This window comes from Myxocyprinus asiaticus, chromosome 50 (genome assembly GCF_019703515.2).
Source record: "Myxocyprinus asiaticus isolate MX2 ecotype Aquarium Trade chromosome 50, UBuf_Myxa_2, whole genome shotgun sequence".
Classification (NCBI taxonomy): domain Eukaryota; kingdom Metazoa; phylum Chordata; class Actinopteri; order Cypriniformes; family Catostomidae; genus Myxocyprinus; species Myxocyprinus asiaticus.
In genome coordinates, this window is record NC_059393.1 from 13,618,127 (window position 1) to 13,644,296 (window position 26,170).

Here is a 26,170-nt window from a genome sequence, read left to right on the forward strand (position 1 = left end):
AGGACATTACAGATGTAAAAAACAGCGCCATCACTATTTGAAAAAAATAATTTTTGATCAAATCTAGACAGGCCCCATTTCCAGCAGCCATCACTCCAACACCTTATCATTGAGTAATCATGCAAAATTTCTAATTTGGTACTAGAAAATCACTTGCCATTATTTCAAACACAGTTGAAAGATATTTGGTTCATTAAATGAAGCTTAACATTGTCTTTGTTTTTGTTTTTGAGTTGCCACAGTATGCAATAGACTGGCATGTCTTAAGGTCAATATTAGGTCAAAAATGGCAAAAAAGAAACAGCTTTCTCTAGAAACTTGTCAGTCAATCATTGTTTTCACAGTCAGTCACACTACAGTCTTCAAAGACAAAGGACAACTGGCTCTAACAAGGACAGAAAGAGATGCGGAAGGCCAGATGTACAACTAAACAAGAGGATAAGTACATCAGAGTCTCTAGTTTGAGAAATAGACGCCTCACATGTCCTCAGCTGACAGCTTCATTGAATTCTACCTGCTCAACACCAGTTTCATGTACAACAGTAAAGAGAAGACTCAGGGGTGCAGGCCTTATGGGAAGAATTGCAAAGAAAAAGCCACTTTTGAAACAGAAAAACAAAAAGAAAAGGTTAGAGTGGGCAAAAAAACACAGACATTGGACAACAGATAATTGGAAAAGAGTGTTATGGATCTTAACGCCATTGAGCTTTTGTGGGATCAGCTAGACTGTAAGGTGCGTGAGAAGTGCCCGACAAGACAGCCACATCTGTGGCAAGTGCTACAGGAAGTGTGGGGTGAAATGTCACCTGAGTATCTGGACAAATCTGACAGCTAGAATGCCAAGGATCTGCAAAGCTGTCATTGCTGCACGTGGAGGATTTTTTGATGAGAACTCTTTGAATTAGTTTAAGAAGTTCTGAAAAAAAAAATCAAATTGTAATAGTAATTTTTCATGTTATTTTTTAATTTTTTCTCCCCAGTTTGGAATGCCCAATTCCCATATGCACTCTAAATCCTCGTAGTGGTGTAGTGACTCACCTCAGCTCAGCACACCCTGGATTGGAACTCGCGACTCCATGGGTGGTAGTCAGAGTCTTTACTCACTGAGATACCCAGGCCCCCAATTTTTCATGTTATTAATGTCCTGGCTATACATTGTGATCAGCTGAATGCCACTTTGGTGAATAAAAGTACCAATTTATTTCCATAAGACAAAATCTGTATATTATTCCAAACTTTTGGCTGCCAGTGTAAATGAATGAGAAACACATTTTAATTATTTTTTCCCCTTCCTGTTCAGTTTTATTGAGAATGCTTTGATATCAGACAAAAACAGAGCATAAGAGAGTTCGTGAGTTTGGTATGGCGCTATGATGGACAGAGACTTTGTTTCTCACAGTTGCAAGACAAAGTTAGAATTGTGAGATATAAAGTCTTATTTTTATTCCGTGGCGGGATCAAGGCACCATAAAATAATACAACACTAGCTTTGCAGTGTAGAAACAGTTAAATAGATGCAAGAGAAGACCAATCACAATTTAGTATGCAAATGAATGCAGTTAATAAGACCAATCGGAGTTCAGTATGCAAATACTATGCATTTAAAAAAAATAGGTAGCACAGATAGCAAGATGTCTCGAGTTGCATTTTTTAAAAACGCTGTACTCCTGTGTGAGACTCTGAAAAAACAGTGAAACATTTGTCTAGCGCATGTTTACACAGAAAAACAATTTAAAAACTTTGCAGGCGGACGCAAAAATGCATCAGTGTGAACGATACATAATGCTGAAATTATCTTTAAAAAAAAAGTCTGAATCAAGTCTTTGTAAGCAATTTAAAGCTGTTGTAACTTTTTCTGTGTTAAAATACTTTCTCCTATTCCAGCTTAATATGTAGAGACAACTATTAGTAAGCCATTCATAGGTAAATGTTCTTGAAAACTGTAAGCACTGTGTTTCTGTGGTGCTATGAAAACTGCTGTTTGTTTTGAGCAACCTGCTGAGACCTGCCCCATCAACGTTACTCAACCAATGTGGCGTGAGTTGGAGGCGTGTTTACTTCTTTATTTGACCAATGGCAGATGGAGGGCGTATTCAGAAAGCTGTTTTGTAAACAAAGTTTATTTTTGGAATTCTGTTTGGTGGCGCTATAGTGGCTCAGAAATTACATCAGCTTTAAGCGGAATTAATCGCAGAAAGAAGAAAAATAGAATGTTTTAAGAACATCAATACAGCGCTGCCTTGCAAGCACTGTAATATATACTTTTAAGGCACTGGAATCTTCTTTTGGATAGTGGAGGGAAAACGTGTGGAAGATTTGAAAAAGGTTTTTCTTTATACACTGTAGTGAGCCAAACACGATTGGTTACGAAACGCTTAAAAACCAATGCCATTTGGCATCATTAACGTCAAATCTGGTACAATGCGACTTGATGCACCGTATGTGAATTATCATTGTATACTTTCGTTATATGGAAGAGAGCTACATTTCCATGTTCTACAGAAGAAAGTCATATGTGTCAGAATTTCCATTGTTGGGTAAAATATTTCTTATATAATATTTTATGAGCTTTGATGCTATATTACTAGTACACCTGAAATGAAACGGTGGGCATTTGTTTATGTGAGTAACCAAAAAAGAGAAATGGAATATATCCAGATGTTTGGTTGTCTTCTATATGTTGAATATAATGTTTATACTTCATTTCTGGATCACAATAATCACTATTGTAAAAAAAAAAGAAAAAAAGTTGGGGGGTGGGGACTGGTAACACCACATGAGCATGACCCAACATTTGGTCCTGAGAGTTAATAAATTAAACATGTGCATTCAATTAAACTGCATTTGACTGAGTTAAAGCAAGTAAGCTCCTAAGCTTATAATGTCCTTGTCAAATACTGCATCCTGAGAACAAACTGTTGACCATTTTTATAAGCACAACAAGATACTGATGTCCAGAGTTCTAAAGAGGTGATCATCAGAGAAGATCACAATCACAGTTACTGAAGCCATCACATTTAGAAACGACAGCCCAGTCAAGACAAAATGCTCATATGGATGTAGAGGAAGTAAGTTCACATTTTTTACATCCAAGAGCAGTATGCTGGGAATTGCAGGGTCTGATTTGCAGAAGGGAGAGGTTTATGAGGACTTTATTTCCCAATGTGAAGCTCTCAGTTGGGGTGTGGGGGTCTTCCAGTTGGTTGAAGAAGGGGTCGATTGAGCAAGGCATACTGAAAGCTGTAGTTTGTGGTCAGTGCCTAAAGATTAGTGATATCCCACAAGTCCCAGTGGAAGCTCGGAGTCTGTTTAAGGCAATATTGTGGGGCCTCTAGATTGGCGGCACAGGGGATGGCCTTGCTCTCTGAAATAACAAAACACAAGATCATGATGTCTTTCAAATGTTTGTATGGATTAACTAACCCAAAAGTTAGCTACATTACAAAGGATGCATTAAAAAAACAATATTGGATCATTTTATTTGTATCCTACTGAAAAGACTAGCTTAAACCAGGATGAATTTTCATGCTGGTCTAGGCTGGCCTATGCTGGTTAGTTCTGGTCTAGCTCATGGGTTCTAAACCCTGCTCTTGGAATATCAGTAGTATCCATCAGAGTTTATGCTACGTTCCATTCTAAGTCAGATGTAGGATATTTCAATATGATATCGGCAATCACTGACCATAAAGGCACACCTGATGCTCGTAAGATGATATATAAGGAAACAAGACTGAAAAGTTCCCAAATTTGCCATGTTTCAGACAAAATCAGAGTTGGCAATACAGAGCTGAAATTCCCCACTTCTGACCTCAAAGTGTTCCAGTCAATTATACCTCATGGTCAAAAATACACACCACAAGATGGCACCATGACTCATTAAGAAAATTGCATGTTTTATGTCACGTACACAAAATGCTTGTGATCGTCTAAAACAGCTGACAGATAGCAAAGAAATACAGTATCATCATCTGCTCAGATTTTACAAGTCAGATGTCCAAATTCAAGTGCCGTTCCAGAGGTTATTTTCAAGCAGAAGTTTGGAGAAACCCGAGTCTGGAACACAGCATTGGCTTCAACTCTTATCAAACACATGTGAACCAGCTAATCAAGGTAAACTCCTTGGCCCTCCTGGAGCAGTGCTGAGAACCCCTGGTCTAGCTGGGGGACCAATATCAACTAGTAATGCTAGTTCACCAGCATGGCCTTGGCCATGAAGCTGGTTGACCAAGGAAATCTTGCTGGTTAAGCTAATCCAGAATCATGGTGGGGACACCAGGACATCAACATCCAATGCTGGAGACCAGTATCCAGAACACAACATATGCCGCTCTTTTAAGCAGGTCTGTTCTTGGTTCTGTGTTTGAAGGTTTGAAAACTTCAAAACTCTCACCATGTGTAAAGGCTTGAAGTGGGGGTCAATGCTTTCTGCATACCACCTGTTGGAGGTGTAATTCGCTCTCTGCCGCAACAATGGGCAGCTTGTTGGTTAGGTGGTAGTTGATCAGGTGACTGATGCTCTCAAAAAGCATGTCTTTTGTCCGAACCTAGTGGAAATGACAAAATTTGCAAGTTCATGCAAAGAAAATGTGGCAAAATGTGTTACAGGTTCACCACTATCGGTCAACTATCAAAAATGATTTTGTTTGCTGCAAATTTACCATGTATTTATTGCCACTTTGTTGCCAACTGTGGGTACCAATTGTGAACCATACTGGAGTCTACATGAACCAAACCCCTGATTTTTCAAGGGGACTTAAGTGTGGTTTCTTGGTGCACACATGAATTTGAGTTCGAAAACTGCCTTTGTATAATGAATCAAAGTCTGATTTCAAAGAGCACCAAAAGCTCTAGTGTGAAACATCCTAAGACATACAATGTTTATGAGTATAAAGCAACACTCACCACTCCTTCTGGATCCACGAGCAGCAGATGTTTGGGAAGTCCACATTGCATTCCCGTCAGCACATACTGGCCCGGGTTAGTTGCGCTGTCCCGCACCAGGAAATCTCCATCTCGGCCCAGAAGATTTTCAGCGTCCCTGCGGCTCATGCGGCCATGGTACCACATCTCACGTCGGAGCTGGTCCTCTGTGGGGGCCACAGGGGCCCGGCGCCTTGGTGGACTCGGCCATTTGTCCTCCAATACACAAACTCCCCCAGCTTCGTGTAGACGCAAGGCGTCCTCAAATGGCCCTGTGAGGTTGCGAATGTTCATATTTTATAACCATTACCTATAATGTATAGCCTAGCTGGTCTCCCATCCTGGCCAATCTGGTATTTAGCTGGTCAAGCTCTGTTTTAGCTGGTCTGACAAGAGCCCACAACACCTTTAAAACTAGCAAACAGACTAGTAAGATCATGCTAGGAGACAAGCCAAAAGCAGCAAACTATCTAATGGCTGGTTTAAGATAAAACCCATTCGAACGTTAGGCTTTTTCGTTAATTATTATCAGTCATCATAAAGTGATTGCAGTACTATGTAGTAAGACTCACTCATGTCAAAGATATCTTTCTTGGGGCTCTCGGGCCTCCGTCCTCCCAGGGCATTCGCAGAGGCCTCCAGATTGTCCAGATTCTGAGTGTTTACATACAGGTGCTCTTCATAATCTCGGCTGCCAGGAGGCTGACCGTCTGCTCGCAAGTAACCATCTGACGTCAAACCTACAAATAAGTGGTCATGAAAAAATAAACTCAAAAGTTCCTTAAAGGTGAAGTGTGCAATTTCTACACCACTAGCTTCATCAAACATAAATGCAAGAACTCTGCATCAGATAAAAATATAGGAGGAAATATCATCACATACAGTGCATTCATAAAGTATTCAGACCCCTTCATTTTGTTTTTTATTTTTATTTTTTCACATTTTGTTATGTTGCAGCCTTATGCTAAAATGCTTTTTTTTTTTTCACATCAATCTACAATCCATACCCCATAATGGCAAAACAAAAACCAGATTTTTGATAACTGCAAATTTATTAAAAAGAAAAAAATGAAATATAACACTGACATAAGAACTCAGACCCTTTGCTATGACACTTGAAATTTAGCTCAGGTGCATCCCATTTTTCTGGATCATCTTTGAAATGTTTCTACGCTTTGATTGGAGTCCAGCTGTGGCAAATAAAATGTATTGGACATGATTTGGAAAGGCACACACCTGTCTTTATAAGGTCTCACAGCTGAAAATGCATGTCAGAGTAAAAACCAAGCCATGAGGTCAAAGGTACTGCCTGTAGAGCTCAGAGACAGAATTATGTTGAGGCACAGATCTGGGGAAGGCTACAAAAATGTCGGCTGCATTGAAGGTTCCCAAGAGCACAGTGGCCTCCATAATTCTTAAAAAGAAGAAGTTTGGAGCAACCAGGACTCTTGCTAGAGCTGGCTGCCCAGCCAAACTGAGCAATTGGGGGAGAAGGGCCTTAGTAAGAGAGGTGACCAAGAACCCGATGGTCACTCTGGTTGAGCTCTAGAGATCATGTGTGGAGATGGGAGATTAGTTGTACATCTGGCCTTCCACATCTCTTTCTGTCCTTGTTAGAGCCAGTTGTCCTTTGTCTTTGAAGACTGTAGTGTACACCTTTGTATGAAATCTTCAGTTTTTTGGCAATTTCAAGCATTGTATAGCCTTCATTCCTCAAAACAATGATTGACTGATGAGTTTCTAGAGAAAGCTGTTTCTTTTTTGCCATTTTTGACCTAATATTGACCTTAAGACATGCCAGTCTATTGCATACTGTGGCAACTCAAAAACAAACACAAAGACAATGTTAAGATTCATTTAATGAACCAAATAGCTTTCAACTGTGTTTGATATAATGGCAAGTGATTTTCTAGTACCAAATGATCAATTTAGCATGATTACTCAAGGATAAGGTGTTGGAGTGATGGCTGCTGTCTAGATTTGATCAAAAATGACTTTTTTCAAATAGTGATGGTGCTGTTTTTTTAAATCAGTAATGTCCTGATTATATTTTCTGATCAGTTGAATGCAACTTTGGTGAATTAAAGTACCAATTTCCTTCCGAAACAGCTAAATCTGGCCAAACTTTTGGCCGCCAGTGTGTCAATGTGATATTTTTGACATTTTGTTCTTTTTAATAAATTTGCAAAGTTATCAAAAATCTGGTTTTTGCTTTGTCATTTTGGGGTATGGAGTGTAGATTGATGTGGGAAAAAAATTATTTAAAGCGTTTTAGCATAAGGCTGCAACATGACAAAATGTGAAAAACTTTTGTCTGAACGCATTATGAGTGCACTTTAACACTAGGAATGTCCTCTGACAATTAAAAAATAATGCATTCAATTGATGAAAAAATACTTTACGGTATTAAGGCCAAAACATACTCTACGCAAGCACGTGATTGCAGATATGAGTGCTAGGCCACCGCATTGCCAACATGCTGTCCTGTTGAACATGCTTAAAAGGATAGTTTACCCAAAAAAATTCTCTCATCATTTACTCACCCTTATGGCATCCAAGATGTGTATGATTTTCTTTCATCTGCTGAACACAGATTAAGATTTTAAGAAGAATTTTCCAGCTCTTTTGGTCCATACAATGCAAGTAACTGGGTGCCAAAATTTTGAAGTTCCAAAAATCACATAAGTCAGCATAAAAGTAATCCATAAGACTCCAGTGTTTAAATCAATATCTTCAAAAGCGTTATGATACAGTAGGTGTGGGTGAGAAACAGTTTCACATTCTTCTTCTTGTGTTTTTGGTGATTCACCTTCTTCATGCAGATTGCCCCCTACTGGGCAGGGAGAAGAATTTCAAGCAAAAAAGGACTTAAATATTGATGTTTCTCACCCACACTAATCATAGCACTTCTGAAATTATGGATTAAAACACTGGAGTCATATGGATTGATGCCTTTATGTGCTTTTTGAAGCATCAAAATCTTGGCACCCATTCACTTGCATTGTATGGACCTACAGAGCTGAAATATTCTTCTAAAAATCATAAATTGTGTTCTGCAGAAAAAAGAAAGTCATACACATCTAGGATAGAATGACGGTGAGTAAATGATGAGAGAGTTTTCATTTTTGGGTGAACTATCCCTTTAACGTGCATTTTTGCGTTCCCCTGGTGGGGAAAAACCTCAGTGCTCAAGGGGGCGATAGAGTTACATTAAAAATTCAGGGTGATTAATCTGGAAGTGTTATAATTGAGGTAAATTGCTATAAATTTATTGAGTTTAACCAACTTGCTCAGCAATATTCTCTTCAAACTTTTGCTCCACAATGACAGTAGTTGGCTTGAAATAGAAAACTCTACATATAAGCGGACAGTTCACATTAACTCATTAATGTCAACTATGGCACCCCTTGTGACAACGTTGAGAATGCAACGCGTACTTGCGTTGTGTTATAAATTGTGGTCTGACACATTTTGGAACGTAAAAACGCAGAAAATTGAGCTTGCGTATCTAGACGCATTTGCGCTCACCTACTTGCATAGAGTATGTTTTGGCCTTTAGTTAAAAGTAGTTGTGCAGTTAAAATAGCTAACTGGAAGAGACTGACTTTTGTCCCAGGCCCTGGAAATTAGCATCAGCCCTGATTAGACCACCTAGAATATTAATTACCTAACTTTTTTCTAAAAAAATATTTACAAACCTAAAATGTATGGTGAAATGACTGTGTAAAAGTGCTACCAAACTTAGCTGTGTATGGTAAACATTATGTTCTAACGTTGCAATATTTTTCCCAGTTGATTTATTTATTTATTTTAATTCTTTTGACTGCATAAATATTTACATTTTCATTTCAAACAATTTTGGGAAACGTTACCAAATAACAACTCTGTACCACAACGTAAAAAATGATTTTTCTTAAACATTATGAATTATTCCATTTAATTCAAGATTCTTAATACATTGATATATTCTAATATTTTGAACTCCTACCAACTCTTACATATGACGATGAGTGAATCATTATCATATGTTTATGAATATGTTGCCATTTGCCTTTACAATGTTGTCATACCTTCAAAAACATCACAGTAACAAGACATCAAGACAGTAACATAATACTGATTGTTAACCAGCTGGCGTCTCACATGAGTTACTGCTGTTCTCTGCGTCCCAGTGAACTTCATAACACAAGTGGGTGGCAGCAAGGCTGCTTGCATCTCTTTTGGCCAGTGACCCCATCTAAAAGAATAAGCACAGGTCTGAGTTCAGTTTGTAGTTGTAAATACAGAGCATAGGTCAGAACCTCATTACTTAGCTTATTTTACCGAAGCAGCTCATTTAGACTTCATGATAACAAATCTAGCCTCTCTATAATGTATAATATTCACTATCCAAATTAGATTCACTGTCACATAGACAGAATGCAGGTTATTATTGAATCAGCCAGGCCAGTGAAACAAAATTACGAATGTTTTTTCCAGTCCAAACCAGAGCTAAAGTTATTCGCTTCAGGCTGGCTGATCAATCGGTGCCACTGTGTTTACATTTGGCAGACTCAATATTAAACTCACAGAAGGTACTTAAAGAAATAAAATGATGATAAATGGTTTGACAGGCGTGGTTAAGGGTTAAAAAGGTCAAGCAATTTTCAAAATATGCATTGATTATTGAAGAATTCCTCCTTTCTTGCAAATGGCACATGGGCTTTGTGAATACATTACCACATTGAAGCTCATTATAGAACGCACCAGATTCAGAAACGTCTTAATCTAATATAAGTATTTCTATATTTAAAATAAGTTGTATTTACGTGTGCATTTTTGCTCTGTGGTTGTGTATGGATGTGGCCCAGTAGGCCCGCTGGAGGCCTGAGTCTGGAGTCCACCACTCCCCCCACCGGCGGCTCCTTGCCTGGGATGCTATTGTAGTAATCGTGCTCGGACGACTCCTCATCATCACCCCATGCTGACTCCTCTGTTCGTATATTCCTAGCATAACCATTGTAAATAAACATAATGAAGATATTACTGGTGCTATTTTTGTAAGACATAAACAACCATTGTATTTAGCACACTAAATAAACACAAAACATTTAGTTAATCAGTATTTTTGTCTTGTTTTCTGGTTAACATATCACATCCCATATTAAAACAATATCAATTTATGCTACTAGAAGCAACATTGCACAAGACATTTAGAGAATACTGTGTATGTCTTCAACTGTATTTTTATACCCCATTGTTAAAGGTTTTAAGTATAAATATTAAACAATTTAGTTAGGTCTATGTTTAAAATAAGAAAAAATCAATTTTTTTTCTCAATGCGGTAAGAACAAAAAAAAAAAAAATAATCATTTAACATACAGTATGTTCTCTGAGAACAAAGCTTAATATCTTATGCACCTCAAGAAAATGTATGTTGTTTTAAGGATGTTTAGATGGAAAATGAGACAAATATACTGATTAAGAAAATTATAATTATTAATTAAAAAAAAAATAAAAAATTGGCAGTGAAGGTAGCGAATACTGTATAACAACGACTTGAACCCGAGAAAAGGAAATTTTCTGTTGTACACTCATGCGACACTGAGCTATCTTGTGGTTTTTGAGAGCTCCTTAAATTAATTTAGCTTTAAATAACGTCTCGGGACGGGATCAAAACAGGATGGCGATCTGAAATACAAACCGTGTGTATCCTGTTTCAACCATAAAAACAGCAAAAGAAAAATGATTCTCTCAGATCTGAATCTCTACAGTAACTGCAGGTGAAACGACCACCATCACTTCCATGTTGTGATGGATCAATAGGCCAGAATGCAAACATACACAAAATATGTGTAGATATTGCATGTCGCTATACTCTCTGTTGTTGTTTTCTCCAATGCTTTATGGCCAATCATTGTGTTGAAGTGCAATCTTACCTGTCCACAGTGGGAATGGCTTTAGGTGGACTGTGTAGATACTGTTTAAACTGCAGTTCGAAGGCCTGACCGATGGTACTGATCACATTTTGGGCAAGACCGTCAGAGCACTCCAGGATATGACACGCTAAAGGAACAAGTGATTAACACATGAGAAATGTGGCTACGGTACGATCCTCAGCATATTTGTGTAATGTACGTGAACAAAAGAATAAAAGTACCTCTTTGATTGACAGGGTCTTTGGCTACGTAAGCGACGTAATCAGGCGTATCCTGAAACATAGGATGAAACTCAGAGTGAGCATCAGAGCTGATTGGCTGACACGTTGTAAACTGACCTGAGAGAAGTGTTCAGAGCTACTAGAGGCATTAAGCACATATAAGTATTTTAGTGGCCTTACCGAGTCTCCACCAGATGCAAAAGAGATGGACTGCATGGGGTGGTGAGCAATCACCTGAAAGTGTGAGTTAAAGAGAGACAGGCTGTGACACTTGCATCACTTCAAATCAATAAAGTCAGCATTACTTCAGTATGGAGAAGGCAAAACAACCAAGATATAATCATCTATAGACTAACAGCTGCATTGCGTGTTCTGCATACACAAAATACAAAACAATATAAGATATATTAAAGAAATCGAAAAGGTAGTGTTGTGATGATTCGTTGAATCAGTTTTGTTTAATATAGCTGCTGATATCACTCATTCTGAGGGAGGTAGTGGGAAGGGCTGACCTGTCGTGTGGTGGGGACGAGCAAACTCAAGCCATCGATGGAGATGTTGACGCCGATGCTCATTCCAGCAAAACGCAGGTTACTCTTCCCCATGATGGACTGGAGGGTTCTGTTGGCGGCCTAGAAATGGGACAGGGCAGTAAAATGAGCGTTTGTGATTTTTTAGGCTATGTGAGCAATGCAAAAAAAATAAAAATAAATAAATACATTCTAGTAAAAATATCTACAAATTGAGAAGCAAAATTTTCAGAAAATGTCTTACCCCATTATCAAATAGCTTTTATTGTTTTAAGTATAAATCTGACAAAATTTTGTGTGGCTTACGATTAAACCTTTACACTGCAAAAATTCTTCCTCTGTATTTTTGTCCTGTTTTCCAGTAAAATATCCAGATATTTTTATTTATTAGAGAGTCAAAATTGAAAAAATATATTAAGACTTGTTTTTGAGAACAAATCTTGAATTAAGCATGTGTGTGTGTCTTTTTTTTTACTCTTGAAAATAGTTTTTTTTTTTTATTTTTTTTTTTTATAACAAAAATGAGTCTTAATTAGGTTAATGCTTTAAACATGAAAAAAACGATTTGCCAGTGGGGTAAGAAAATTAAACTTAATTGAAGATATATTCCCTGAAAACAAGTCTTCTTATCTTACACATTTTTTTGCTTCTCAGGTAAATTCCTCTTGCTTTCAGGATGTTTAGGTATTTTTACTGGATAACAAAATTGGTAAAAAAAAAAAAAAAAAAAAAAAAAAATTGGTAAAATTTGCCAATGGGGGAAAAATAAACATATTTCAAGATATATTTTTGAAAACAAGTCTTATTATGTCAGACAATTTTGCTTCTCAACTTGTTTTAAGGATGTTTATTCATTTTACTGGAAAATAAGATCAAAATACTGCTGAAGAGTGTAAAGTTTTAATCTGAAAGTGACATTTTTGCACTGCTAATGTCACCAATCACAATAGCAAAAATAATAATTGTGTTCAAGCAAGTTTCCTGAACCCTCTTCCCATTTTCCATTGGTCAGCAAAGAGATAATCCTGCCCCAAACTTTTCAAGCCATAGGTTGAGCCAATGCTGCTTTGTTGGGCTGGTTGGAATGCTTGAATAAACAGTTAAATGTTTGATAATGCCACAGAGCCACAATGTAAACTTTCTGATAAATCAACCACAAATGTCTTAATTTGAGTTGTCTTTGCATATTTAACTAGGTGAGGATAAAGTATTTTCGAAATGAAAAAATGATCAGGGAGAATTTCTTACTTTCCTCTTCCAGGCAGTTTTTCCTCCAGGTACAGCTTCACACAACCTGTTGATGGCCTCCCTGTGTCCATTCACACACACACACACACACACACACACACACACACACACAAACACAAAGACAGAGAGAGCAGTATGAGAGAAGATTTACCAAATCTCTTCAGTCACCCACAAAACCCATAATAAACAATATCCATATGTTCCATATATCCAATTTTCATATGTTTAAGCGAGGCCACGGTGTGAAAGTACATCAGGAATGAGCCTGAACATTCACACAAACAGGACAAACATCCAATTGAACAGTCTGAATGCTAGAATAGTGCTTACTCAAACAAACCAGGTCAACAAACAGCCATCCGTATCAGTTTAATGTCAACACAAAGTTTAACACCGTGTTCTGTGCTTAGAGGTAAACTAACAAGAACAGACCAAAATGTACTATCAACGCTCCATATCTGCATTATCAATTCAGTCATGCTTTCAGAGTCCTTTCCAAAACCAAAACTATGTTTTCTACATTTTCTGAAGAAAATGTGAGTGGTGCTTGCTGTGCAAAATTCGTGACCACAATGCTAAGGTGTTCTGGGTTATTGCCCAAGTGTTGCTATGCAGTTGCTAAAGTGTTCTCAGTGGTTGTTAATGTGTTGTTAGTGTGTTGTTAGGTGGTTACTTTCTGGTTCGAGTCTCAATCTCAAGTCTAGTCCCAAAATATGGCTTTGGTCCCTCCTTTATTGTTAGTTTCACCCGTTTTATCGTCCAACAGGTGAAACTAGTAAGTCTGATCAGTTTAATTAATAGCCTCAACACCTCACCTCAACAAGCTACACAATTTGAGGTATCAGTTATGTCCGTAGAATAAAATTTTAATACTTAGGGGTAGGGGTTTGTTCTCCCTTAACCCTTAAGGCCAAAGAATACTTTGTTTTTCCGCGTACCGGTACAACTCACACAATGCACGGATGCAAATTTAGTCATCAACACAGTATGTGTGGACTGACCATGGGTTGCCTGGTTTTTATAGACATGTGGACAGTTTGCATCTTTGCGTGTCGTTGTTGCATGCATCTGGCGTTGACTGTGCAAAAAGAGTATTACAAAGCAGTATATATTGTGCATGCATCAAACGTGTTCGTGTAGGCTCATAACATAACAGAAACAGATCAAAACTAAGAAAAACAATACAAACAAAAACTAAACAAAAACAGATAAAAATGGAACAAAACAAAAACAGACCAAAACAAAAACATAACAGAACATTTCAAACAGAAAAAAAAACTAATAAAACAAAACAAAGCAAAGCAAAACTACAAAAAAAAAAAAACAAAAAAAAACATAGCATAACAAAAATAGATCAAAACAAAAACATTACAAAACGTTTCAAAACAGAACAAAAAACAAAAACAAACAAACAACGCTGATAAAACAAAACTAATGAGGCAAAACAAACAAAACAAAATACAGATAAAAAAATTATAATAGTGGAGGTGCGTGTGAGGTATTTGTGGTTCAAAACAAATTAAAAACTAAAAATAGAAGTTGCCGTCAAAAGAGTATACTTTGAAAGGCTGAATGTTCGATGTTTACGAAACGGAACAGAACGGCCCACTGAAAATCTAATTATAGCCTGATGCATGAGCAATAATAAAAGTACCACAAAATTTGTGAAACTGTGTTATGACAGTGGAGGGTTTGGAGAGTTTGGCAAACTCTGCAGAAGGACATCATGGGTTATGAGAACTACAGAGGACTGAGTGACTTCGAAACGCCAGTCTCCTATCAAATAACCCATTTATATTTTAAACGTGCCAACTGTCCCAGTACAGGGCTTTACAGAGAATCTTTCCAATAAATGATATAAAAGGGCAAAATGTGATTTTGATGATTGTGATTGTGTAAGTGTGTTTTGGGTAAGTATTCGTTGTTGTAAGATGACAATGTGTCTGTGTATGTTTTGCTTCTTGGACTTTACAGAAATTGCCTGTTGGCTGCACTATATGACAATGATGGATGAGAAAGCCCACCCACACTCTCTCTTTCCCCGGAGCGCCGCACATCAGCTGATTTACAAGCAGTTTCTCCTGCAAAATAGATTCTAGGGTCGTCGGTTCCAAGCATTCCCATTATTACCAGCCTGCACTTCTTCAGTGATGTCATAACAGACTGCAGATCTTGACTCAAAACAAACCACTCTTCTCCAGTCCTCTCTGTTTATCAACTCAAACTCCACCCATGCAATCTGCATCATCTTTGTGTCCCTGCAGGCCTTCATAGTCATTAGTGGGAGTCCTTAATAATACATGGCTGTATCACTCCGTCTCCATCTCGCCTGTTCTATCTGCACTTTAGCCCATCGTGGGCCGTAGGGTTCAGGTTACTGCCGATCGATGAGCAAGGGCAGGGAGAGGGAGTTTGCTGTTGCCCTCGGGACTTTGGAGCTCCGCCCTTCTGCTCCCCAGGAAGAATGCACATGGTCGCACAGATATATATAAACACACATATGACCTACTGCATGTATGCTGACTTATATGAATGCACACATACACAAGTACAGACAGAGTTAATGAATCACACCTAGAGTAAACTGCAAAAATCACTCAGATAAACATAGCTCAGTGTCACAATTAATTCTGATTTCATTATCTGTCAATGCCATACACATAAAAAATAAAAAAAATCATAAACCGAAAACATTGCGAGATCGTTGCACAATCTGAGTTAAACCACACCATCTAAAGGATGTGAAGTTTCAGCTGAACTGAAACAAAACGGAACAAAACAAAACAAAAAACTAAATTAATAAAACAAACTGATAAAACAAAACAAAACCAGATCAAACAAAACATAAACAGATCAAAACAGAACAAAAAATACAAAACAAAACATAACAGATCAAAACTAATTTTTGAAACAAAGTTAATAAAACAAAACAAAATCAAGATCAAAACCCAAACCGAAACTAAACTAAACTAAATAATTTAGATGTAAAACTTAAAAAAATATATTGGGCTAAAAACTGATCCAGATTCAGTGCAATCCAAACAACACCCCAAATTTACCTTGTGACCTGTGTCCTAGTGCTGAAGTCCAAAGATCGCATGGATTTCAGAACCTCAATGCAACCCATATACTGCAACAACAAAAAAAGAAAAAAGAAAAAAGAAATTAACATAAAATGAGAACACATTACTTTCATAATGCTTAATTAGATTTAATTTCCCAGAGGTCATCATTGCATCATGGAAATATGTATCTAATTCCTGTTGGCAAGAGCCAGGGTCCATGATTTAGATGCTTCGAGGCAAAACAACAGCAACAATTGTTTGTCTCACTTTCACAACCACAAAATACACACACACACACACACACACACACACACACACACACACACACACACACACACACACACACACAAACAAGAGTGGTTTTCCAGCACAACTGCACAATAATGACAGCAGGGTGCATGCAGTGTTGCATATGTGTGCCTGTAGCCTAACAGCATGCAATTAGAGATAAATACTAAACTTATAATTTTGGCAAAGCAGCTTGTTCTCGGCAGTTCCGAAAAGGACAGCCTAATAGCTGCGCTGGAGAGGGTAATTACCGCAAAGTGTGAGGAGATTGACGGCAATAACCGCATCATGGCTGGTGGGGGTGGACTGGTAAGAGGTATGACTGCAATTCGGCCCTTTTGGGACATGCTGAAAGTGCTCTGCTGAAGGTACTGGGGAATATCCATTTGGTAGTTAGTCACTAATGCGTCCAAGAGGGTCACAGGAACATAGTGCAAGATGGTAATGCATCTTCTGTGCCCACCCCCACTTTCATAGTGCGACATGTCTGAATAAAAGTGCTGTGGATGTGTGTTTGTGGTTACCGATGCTTTTTGGGGGTAATCTCAGACCATTGTTGATGCCTTATGAAAGGTAAAGGATTGTAGATGCCCACAACCTATGGTGGCTGAGTCAAAGTGATTGCCCCATAAATGACTAACTGCATTTAGGCCAGGCTGTCTTTGTAAACAATTAATCTTGTTCTTAAAGGGATAGTTCTCACAAAATTGAAAATTCTGTCATCATTTACTCACCTAAAACCTGTATGATTTTTTTTCCTCAGTGGAACACTAAAGGAGAATGTTAGAGACTAACAGCTTCAGTCACCATTTATTTCATTGTATACAGACATACTGACTTTCTGCCCAACATCTCCTTTTGTGTTCCATAGAATAAAGAAAGTAAAACAGGTTTGGAACAACATGTAGGTGAGTATATAATGAAAGAATTTTCAATTTTGGGTGAACTATCCCTTTAGCTGACTTGCATGTTTGAATGAAGGTAAAATAAAATAATTGAGGAGTAAGACGGGGAAAAAAAGCGGGGGAAAAAATTTTTCATGTCAACATTTAGGCCAACTAGTTCTTGGCTTTGTCCTTCTTGGAAATCACATTCTTCTGTGTTTTTTCTTTAACAAATGCAAAAGTGTTTTTGGGGAAGTACCTAACAACTGATACTGACCTTGAAAATGTTCTGTATGAATATAAATCGGTCCCTTAGTGTTACATTCTCATGTTTTCTACACTCACTCCTTTCATAAGGCACAAAGCGTGAGTGCAATGCACAACCAAAGTGTCTTAAATGGATAGTTCACCCAAAAATTTAAATTCTGTCATCATTTACTCACCCTCATGTCGTACCAAACCTGTATGGCTTATTTTTTTTCAATGGAACACAAAAGGAGAAATGTTGAAGAATGTACAGGCCGCACTTTTACATACAATAAAAGTGAATGGTGACTCAGGCTGTTGAATTCCAAAATGATGATGGTTAGCTGACAGCGGGAAGTTTTCAATTAGTGTGATGAGACTTCTTCCTTCTATTTTTCTCTCTCTCCCTCTTTTTCTGAAAGACTTCTTTGTCACACCAAATGCTGTGTGATGAATTCATATTCTTCATAATAACGTTCTCATCATGGCAAATGTTTCTACGACGTTCTAAAACATGTTTCCAAGAAATTAATTAAGGCACATGGAAGAAATGCCCTTACAAAAAATCTAGAGTTCTGACGAACTTGCCGTAAATTTCCCACTCATTATTTTTACATGTAAATGAGCTTGTAATTCGCAGCAAGTGTTTGCCAGAAGTTTGCAGCTCTTCACCGTAACCGGTAGTAGCAGGGACGTGGAAAGTGGGGGTGCTGGGGGTGCTGCAGCATCCCTTGTTTTCACGGGACTGTAAATGCAATGCAAACATAGGGCTGGGCATAGGACGATGTTGATCACGAGACTGAATCCAGCTTCTTATTCGATGATATGAAATGACAAAACGATCGGGAAATGACAACCATGGAGCTGGGAAGTCGGCAAATATATTAAATAGAAGCCCAGTGTTTGAAATTAGCACCCGCCGAGTCACAACCCGTCAAATGCGGGTTGCCTATTTCATGCAGTGGAGTGAAATTTTGCTCATCTTCTCGCCACTGTGGTAAGTGACCTGCAAGACGTCTCGCAGTGACACATAACAAGAAATGCTGTTAGACACAAAGACACACTCTTGAAAAAACACACTTTATTACGACAGAAAAGCCATAAATGCACAGGTCTGATTCGCTGTTTGTTCAGAGGCATGACGCGCAAGTGTCTCTCGTGGAACACGCGCATGTAAAGAGTTCCCACTCTCTCTATTTCATTCATCTGAAAACAGTTTGCAAGAATAATATCATCTATGAGACATTCTGAAGACATTCTCAGGAGGTGCTCGGAGTTAAGTTTGCTTTGTTTCCAAGAAACAGTTCGAGCTTAACATGCATTGTGAACGCAACTCTGCAGGTTCACAAATAATAAAATAATACCTTGAACCTGAAATGTATTTATATTTCTATTACTGGGGAATGAGGAGCTCAGCAAGTAAAGACGCTGACTACCACACCTGGAGTCGCAAGTTTGAATCCAGGGCGTGCTGAGTGACTCCAGTCAGGCTTCTTAAGCAACCAATTGGTCCGGTTGCTAGGGTGGGTAGAGACACGTTGGGTTAACCTCCTCATGGTCGCCATAATGTGGTTCTCGCTCTCGGTGGGGCACGTGGTGAGTTGTAACGCGCTCAACAAACAACGTGATAAAATGCGTGGATTGATGGTCTCAGACGCCCAACAAAGCAACATTGCCTCAACCAATGGTGAGAGTTTGGGGCGGGACTATCTGTTTGGCCAACCAATGGCAGACAGGGGCAATGTTCAAGAAATCTGTTTGAAAATTCAATATTTTTGCAATTCCATTTGGTGATGTTAGTGGAGCAGAAATAACACACATCACCTTTAAATTTACATCTGCATGTTTTTCTTAGAAGAGGATGGGACAGGAAATGTTTGCATTTGAGGAAATGAGTAGTGAGAATTTTCCTTCCTATATTGGAGATGTAACTTATGTAATTTGTGGGCTGCTTTTAAATTACTGTTCCTCATAAACTTCTGTTCTAAGAGAGCTTGTCATCTAGTAGTCGAACTAATTAGGTTGGAAGCACAATATGTTATTTGGGTTTATGTGACAGTTTGCACAAAACTCCTATACACTCACAGAAATTGTGGTATATCTAAAGTAGTGGTTGTCAACTGGTGTTGCAACTAAAAAATGGGCCGCATGTCTGTTCTCAAAAGGTTGCAATGCAGACAGCAGGGACAAAAACGATTCCAAATGAAAATAATAAAATGCAACTTACCACTTTGATAGTAAACTAAATCTTATGAACTTTAAATAAAGAAAAAAATCATAATGATTTCCATATCGTATTGCTTGTTGTAGACATCAAAGTCTCAGCGTCCAATAAAACTCTACTTAAACTCAAACACAATCTGGTAGAAGCTAGTCATATTAGACAAATGCTAACATGAACCAAAACCCATGAACAAAATGACACAAGGTAAGAAGAAAATGGTTAAAATAAAGTAAAATAAGTAAAATATATAAAATACACATTAAATACTGATTTGCTAGCAATGAGGCCAAGAATTGTTTTGTGCGGTAAACATAATTTTTATTGGCTGCAGAGAGCATTGAACCTTTGAAATTAAAGAAACATTCATAATACCCCCTATCCTCTGCTACACATGTGATACAAATGACTGTGATTAAACGTAATTGAATAAACTAATGAATGGTGCCTGTGTAATGTAATTAAGGAGTGTGCGCAGGCCCAGTCTGGGCTAATGGAGAGGGATTAGGAGAATGCATGGGCTAAGGGGAGAGAAAATGGGTTGAGAGAGGATCGCTGTCATTGATGTCAAATAGCCTGCCAACGTTTGTAACCCTTGATTGATCAAGATGACGCCCAGAGGCCAAAGAAATTGACTTATGTCAACAGCATTTCACAAACTCCATGAGTAGCATGTCTTTGGTTAGCCTATGTGTTGTTTTGTGGAGATATTATTGCAGGATTTGTCTTCTTCAGCAACTTATAACTTAAGTTAACAATTAATGTTTTGGGGAAAAAAATTCAGTGATTCAATGTGAGCTCAGAAATCTTGAAATGTGTTGTCTCTTGGTACATATGAATCTGCCTCTACATTAGCATGCAATGCTAACTTAAAGAGAATGTCACATCAGTAACATGTAACTCCTAAAAGAATCTGTGGTTTTGCTAATACTGGCCTTACAACAGAAATGCATGCAGTTGTAAATATGTTGAAACACATAAAATTACATTATTTTGCTTCGATTACAACCTAATATAAGGGTTTAAGACAAGATTGTAACCACATACTAATGGTTGGGGGTCACATAAAATGTAATAGTTTAAAAATCAACCATTGATCCCCCATCAGTTGACCACTAATTTGTGGGGGAGGGGAACATCCCCTTAAAAGTCCATGGTGGTGACAGCCCTGGTCTAAGAAACTAATTTTATTATTATTCCTAACAGAAAACATATTCAAATATTACATAAGGCTGTACTGATACCAAATGGCAAATGTTAAGAATTTTGCAATTTCCATCTGGGGATCAAATATACATTTTGGAAAAGCAAACACTCAATCCATTTCCTTTCATAAACAAGGACTCACCTCCACCCTCCCACCTCCCTTCAGTTATACTGTAGTTTAGCTGTTTATATCTGCAGTTTGTTTACCCATGCCTGCCCCTGCTCTGACACAGTCACTGTACCACACAAAGCAATATATCTGGATTAAATTATATATTTCTCCTTTCTCCTCAAGCAATGGCACTTATAACCAGTATGCTGCAGCAAAGAGTGCCTCATTGTTCTTGTATCATATGCCAACCCATTTGTAAGATGTTGCTGTTGTGTACAAGCTTACAGTTGAATTCATGCAATGGCAAACAAATCCCTCTTTGCTTCCTCAGAACTACAATGAATTTAAACAGGTTATACATTGTCAGATTATCTATAGATGAGACTACAGTGAAGCCATATTGAAACCTGCAAAACAAATGTAAGCAGAAATCATGGTTAGATTGCGAACTGATAAAAGTGGAACTTACCCTGATGATATAGGAAGCCCCAGTGCTGCTGATCTTCTTGTCTGGGTGCAACCACCCTTGGGATGGCTTATTGATAAAGCTGCCCTTCTGGGTGAAGTTATCTCCCAGCCACATACCCTCCACCCTGGTCCTCCGGCTCATCCCTATCTTGAAGTTCCCAGAGCCCCCTGGACTCCCCTTGGTGGCCCTTGCACCGGACTCTCTGGGACTGGGTGAACGCCCGATGGCCCTCTGCCGCCTAACAGCCTGTAGGGAACAGGGGTCCACACAAACAGGGTCACAGGAGTTGAATACAGCAGCAAGACTAGCCACAGGACCGCTGGCAGCAGCTGCACCCCCAGAAGTGGGTGCAGGACTCTCGGTTGCAGTAGCCCTGCCAGAGTCCTTGCTGGAACCAGAACTGGAGCTGCTATTGGAGGGGCTTCGACTAAGTAGCGAGTTGGAGAACTTCCACTGAGGCATCTTGGGGATGAGCATACAGAAAGTGGTAGTGCTTTCCTGCTCGCCATCCAGCCCAGGCGAGTCGGCCAGCACCTGGGCTGAGGGCGGAGGAAGGGAAGCTGTCTCCAGGGACGGAAGCTCCAAGCCAGACATGGATGAGGAGGCCACCGGTGTGGCCACCACCTTCCCACTCATGGCTAGGCTCTGCATCAGGTCGTCGGAGGAGGTCACAGAGTCGTTCCGGAAGCGGCCATACTTGGGCTTAAGTAGCATGCCCGGAGGAGCAGTCCAGAGCAGAGAGGACAGTGGGGGAGGGAGGGGAAGGGGGGATGGTTAGGGAAAGGGGAAAAGGAAAGATGCAATGGAAGCAATGGAGAAATCCACAAGAATACACTGAGAGGTGAATCTTCTGTCTGTGGAGTGAGTCTAGCCCTGTGTCCTCTTGCACACACACTCGTCCTCTCGCTCCCCCTCTCTCTTTCTCTCTGCTATCTGACGGCTTGCTCTGTCCCTTACAGTGGCACGTTTGGTCCCTCCCTCTCTTCTTCATTCTCTATCTCTCTCAGCCCTGCTCCCCCTTCTCTGTTGATGATGTCATAGTGTTATGGTTTGTCTATTAGCCCTGCCCAACCCAGCTGCATTCAGTCAACATTAGCTAATGCACAACTGCCTGTGTACCTCCTTATAGCATCATGCACATACTGTTGTACATATACCAACATGTAAAAATCCATGTATTCAGTGCCGCAGCAGTAGGTGAAGATTATCTATCATCTATTATATAATGTGTAATTTTTTTTTTCTTTTTTTTTTTCTCCTAACCCCGTTTAATATGCAGAGACAACTGTAAGTAAGCCATTCGTAGGTTGATTCCCCCCAAAAGTATAAACACTGTGGCACTAGTGGCAGTTTGCTAAAGCTAGCAGAACAGAAATTGCGCACTTCAGCTCACCAATGGAAATTATTGATTAGGCTACAAAATAAAGCAAAGTCAAGACCAAGAGTGAAGATCTGTCCAATAACATCTCAGAAAGTCACTTGTCTTTTCACAATGCACACACATGAGTACTAAGTTAAAGGTGAAGTGTGTAGTTTCTGCACAACTAGCATCACTAAATGACATTGAGAAAATAATGACTGATTTTAAATAGGTTTCCCAAACACTCTCCCCATATTCCATTGGTCAGACAAATAGATAGTCCCACCCCAAACTCAATGCCATTGGTTGAGTCAATGTTGCTAAGTTGGGCTGTTTGGGATGCTAAAACAAACAGAGCAATGCTTTGCTAGCGTCACAGTGCCTAAGAGGTTAAACCTTTTGGAGAAATCAACCTACAAATGGATTACTTACAGCTGTCTCTGCATATTATGTGAAAAAAGCATTTTAAAATAGAAAATTATACACTTGACCCTTAGTAAACAATAAAATTATAAAATATCTTAAGTACCTCACAACATTGGCATTCCATTCACAACGATTTCTTCATATTGCTGGTGTATAATGGAACATTTATCAAACTCCCTGGTCTTCTCTTGCTGTCGAATTCAACAAAGTCAAGCAAACATCTGAGTTGTCACAGTTAGAGGACTTGCGCAAGACGAGGTGCCTGTTTGGCAAATACGTCTCTTCCTTTATACTCTGATGCCACATTTTTTTCGCAACAGCCCAAAAATGTAAATGCAAAGACTCCATTAGGCAAGATAAACAGGAAGAACCGAAATACTCAATATTCCATTACCGTTGCCTATGTAGCAGAGTGAGTGACTATTTTGGTGTAAACCTCAGCTCTGTGATGTTGACAAAGTCACACTTGCTTCGTGACTCACAAATGTGCCTGTTTATCAGTGTTGCATTTTCCTACAGTAAATCAACACAGCTCTTAGTGCCAAGAATGGGGTCACTGTGACCATTTTCAATTAGTGAGAGTATACTTGCAGGGTCACAGTTTTGGATCAATATCTTTGTTGAGTGCAAAACAGCAAAAGAGAACACAAAAGAGAAAAGTATCAGGAAAAAGACAAAACAAGACTTCATCGTTAATCACTCAATCATGTTTCCGCACGGCCCCTCTGGGAGCCATAAATGTTCAATTCTAGAGCACTCTGACCCTTTCTCCTTATTTACACTCTCCATTCATTTGTTTAGAAAGACAAATAGGATTTACCTGCATAATCTAATCTTACATCTTAGACTAAGACAAAGTGAGTTAAATGTAAATCGTCACACCTCTCTAAAAACAACTATACACTAGAACGGGCATCTTCAATAGGGGGTCGAGGCAATACTGCTGGGCGTCCGCCAATTATTGTGTGATCTCAAACTATTTTGGTGAAAAAAAATTATAATATGCGGTAAACAAATATACAATATTAAGTTTAATTCAATCAAAGCTAAAGTTAAGAAGCTAAATATTTAGCTAAATGTTTCACTGTTTTTAAAGACAATTAAAAATGTAATATGCATATATATTGATGTACGTTCATGCATATGACTATGTACTTTAATAATGATTATTTTAATGGATTTGCAATGCGATTATCATAAAAGTACGTTATTTTAGGCTAAGCTTTAAATGCAAAGCTCAATATTATACAATAAGCAACAGGAGTCCCTTTTATCACTCCACATAGTTACAAATATGAGTATTTTCCCAAAGAGTCATATAAAGGAATTGGGGGGAAAAGAATCGATACAAAGGGGCTAATGTTCAGCAAATTGCTGATTAAGGCAATTAAATGCTAAATATGTATATTGATAAGACCTGTGGTCAATAGCCAAAAAGCTGAAATGAATAAAAGTCAAAAACATTTCCCTTACCCAAAAAAAGGCATGTACAGATGTAAAAGTTACTTGTACATAAATAGATCAGTGACATTTACTAGGTGTGCATTACATTTTATGTTAGTATCTGCCTTTTGCATATTGTCATGACACTACACGCTACATTGTGGTCAAAGTGGGTAAAATGCTATATTAATATTTTCCTGATTAAAGACTTTGCACTTACCACATCCACATGAGTACATATTTGCAACATTTGCTGCAATTTATCACAAAATGCTATTAGTAACTAAATATAGCCTAAAAGTTATCTCATGTCAAGAAATATGGAAAATATAGAGAAAAAAAGAGAATGAAATGCAAATTAATCACAACTCACCAAAGCAAGAGATGTTTGCAAAGCAGGTTGCAACAACAGCCTTAAATCAAGTTCTAGAAACCCATGCAAACTGACTCTTTAGACATTGAGAACAAATAAAGGTGTTTTTAGATACAGAGATGTGAAGTTTGAGCCTGGAAGGTGAGAGAAACCATTCGAACCACAGTCTAGAAACTTGTGTCCTTGCTCATGAAGCAACACCATTGTATGTGCACACCTCCTCCAATGACACATCCAATCGTTACGTTTTTTTTTTTTTTTTTTTTTTTGACCACTGTCAATATATTTGTCAAGTTGCAAAAGAAATAAACTCTGACTGTATGAATTGTACTTTTAAAGGGAAATTGTGATGATAAAAATTATGATAATATTAGTAGATACTGCTAAAACTTGCTAAAAAAAAAAATAGATGGTGTGAAACCATTTGAAAAGAAAAATAGCATTTAAAAAAATTATATTTTCATTTAAGCAACAGCAAATAGACTGTGTGCCAGTATACGCACATATGGGCTGCTTATAATAAAGTATAATGTTACAAAATGTGCACAAAACGATTCCTCATTTGAATTCATAGCTTGAACAACAGTTATTACAAGTAACTTGTGAAATGGAAACTGTGTAATTCATTAACAAGAGTCACCCACTAAAGTTAACCTTTGGTTAAAGTTCTAGCAGTTCTCATTAGTTCTTTTAAACAACAGTAGGTTACAATGTGAAAAAAAAAAAAAAAATGAAATAAAGACAATGTAACCAAAATGTAGACATTCAAAGCAGCAAAGTTTAGTACACTACCACTATAACCTAATGAGTTGATATAAACATGTACACATTGTGACATTTCACTACAACTGCCCTTTATATTACTAAGCCCTACAAAGCACATCAATTGTCACATAAAAGTGTAACTAAAATAATAACAGATGAAATACAATCAGTTAAGTATAGCTTTCTGATGCCATCCTTGCTTTGCTGTGCTTGAATGTCTACAGCAATAAAATGTGCTTGTTAAAAAGGTCACAGGAACACTGTGGTCAAATCAGCAACCCTGACATTAAAATGTTATAGCATCTTTAAAAAAGAAGACAAACAAAGGAAAGAGGCGTGGGGCTGCTACCTCAAACAACTCAATCTAATATACGTCAGTTTTAATATTTTCAAAAAGCACGACCTGTGTTTGTTTTGAAAATAGAGGCTTCTGAAACACGCTCTTGGTTTCATGTGTCGCCTAAAGTTAAGAAAT

At 38.3% G+C, this 26,170-nt stretch overlaps 1 protein-coding gene across 3 annotated transcripts; it reads right to left on the reverse strand.

The window, feature by feature from the left end:
- Window positions 1–1,269: 1,269 nt before the first annotated feature.
- Window positions 1,270–25,113, reverse strand: LOC127439285 (SHC-transforming protein 2-like). Of its 3 annotated transcripts, none has more exons than XM_051695520.1 (15): window positions 24,931–25,113; window positions 23,218–23,729; window positions 21,329–22,030; window positions 15,897–15,967; window positions 12,838–12,898; window positions 11,572–11,691; window positions 11,240–11,293; window positions 11,060–11,111; window positions 10,839–10,965; window positions 9,729–9,906; window positions 9,064–9,157; window positions 5,493–5,660; window positions 4,903–5,192; window positions 4,391–4,544; window positions 1,270–3,364 (listed from the first exon to the last, which is right to left on the reverse strand). In XM_051695520.1, the coding sequence occupies exons 2-14, from the start codon at window positions 23,236–23,238 to the stop codon at window positions 4,416–4,418; spliced, it is 2,067 nt and encodes a 688-aa protein (XP_051551480.1). In that variant the 5' UTR covers window positions 23,239–23,729; window positions 24,931–25,113; the 3' UTR covers window positions 1,270–3,364; window positions 4,391–4,415. The 3 variants fall into 3 exon arrangements, with proteins under 3 accessions (XP_051551480.1, XP_051551481.1, XP_051551482.1); XM_051695521.1 differs by having other exon boundaries at window positions 1,273–3,364; window positions 21,329–21,574; XM_051695522.1 differs by lacking the exon at window positions 23,218–23,729 and having other exon boundaries at window positions 1,274–3,364; window positions 21,329–21,574.
- Between the last annotated feature and the right edge of the window lie 1,057 nt (window positions 25,114–26,170).

Bases quoted from the DNA above. Each gene is read 5' to 3' on its own strand.
- LOC127439285 (XM_051695520.1), bottom strand. From the start codon at position 23,238: ATGGAATGCCAATGTTGTGAG. The intron at 11,692-12,837 runs GTAAGAAATTCT...TCCCATTTCTAG, and splicing joins AAACTGCCTGGAAGAGGAAA to GCCGCCAACAGAACCCTCCA. The intron at 9,158-9,728 runs GTAAATACAACT...TTATTCTTTTAG, and splicing joins CACAGAGCAAAAATGCACAC to ATGGGGTCACTGGCCAAAAG.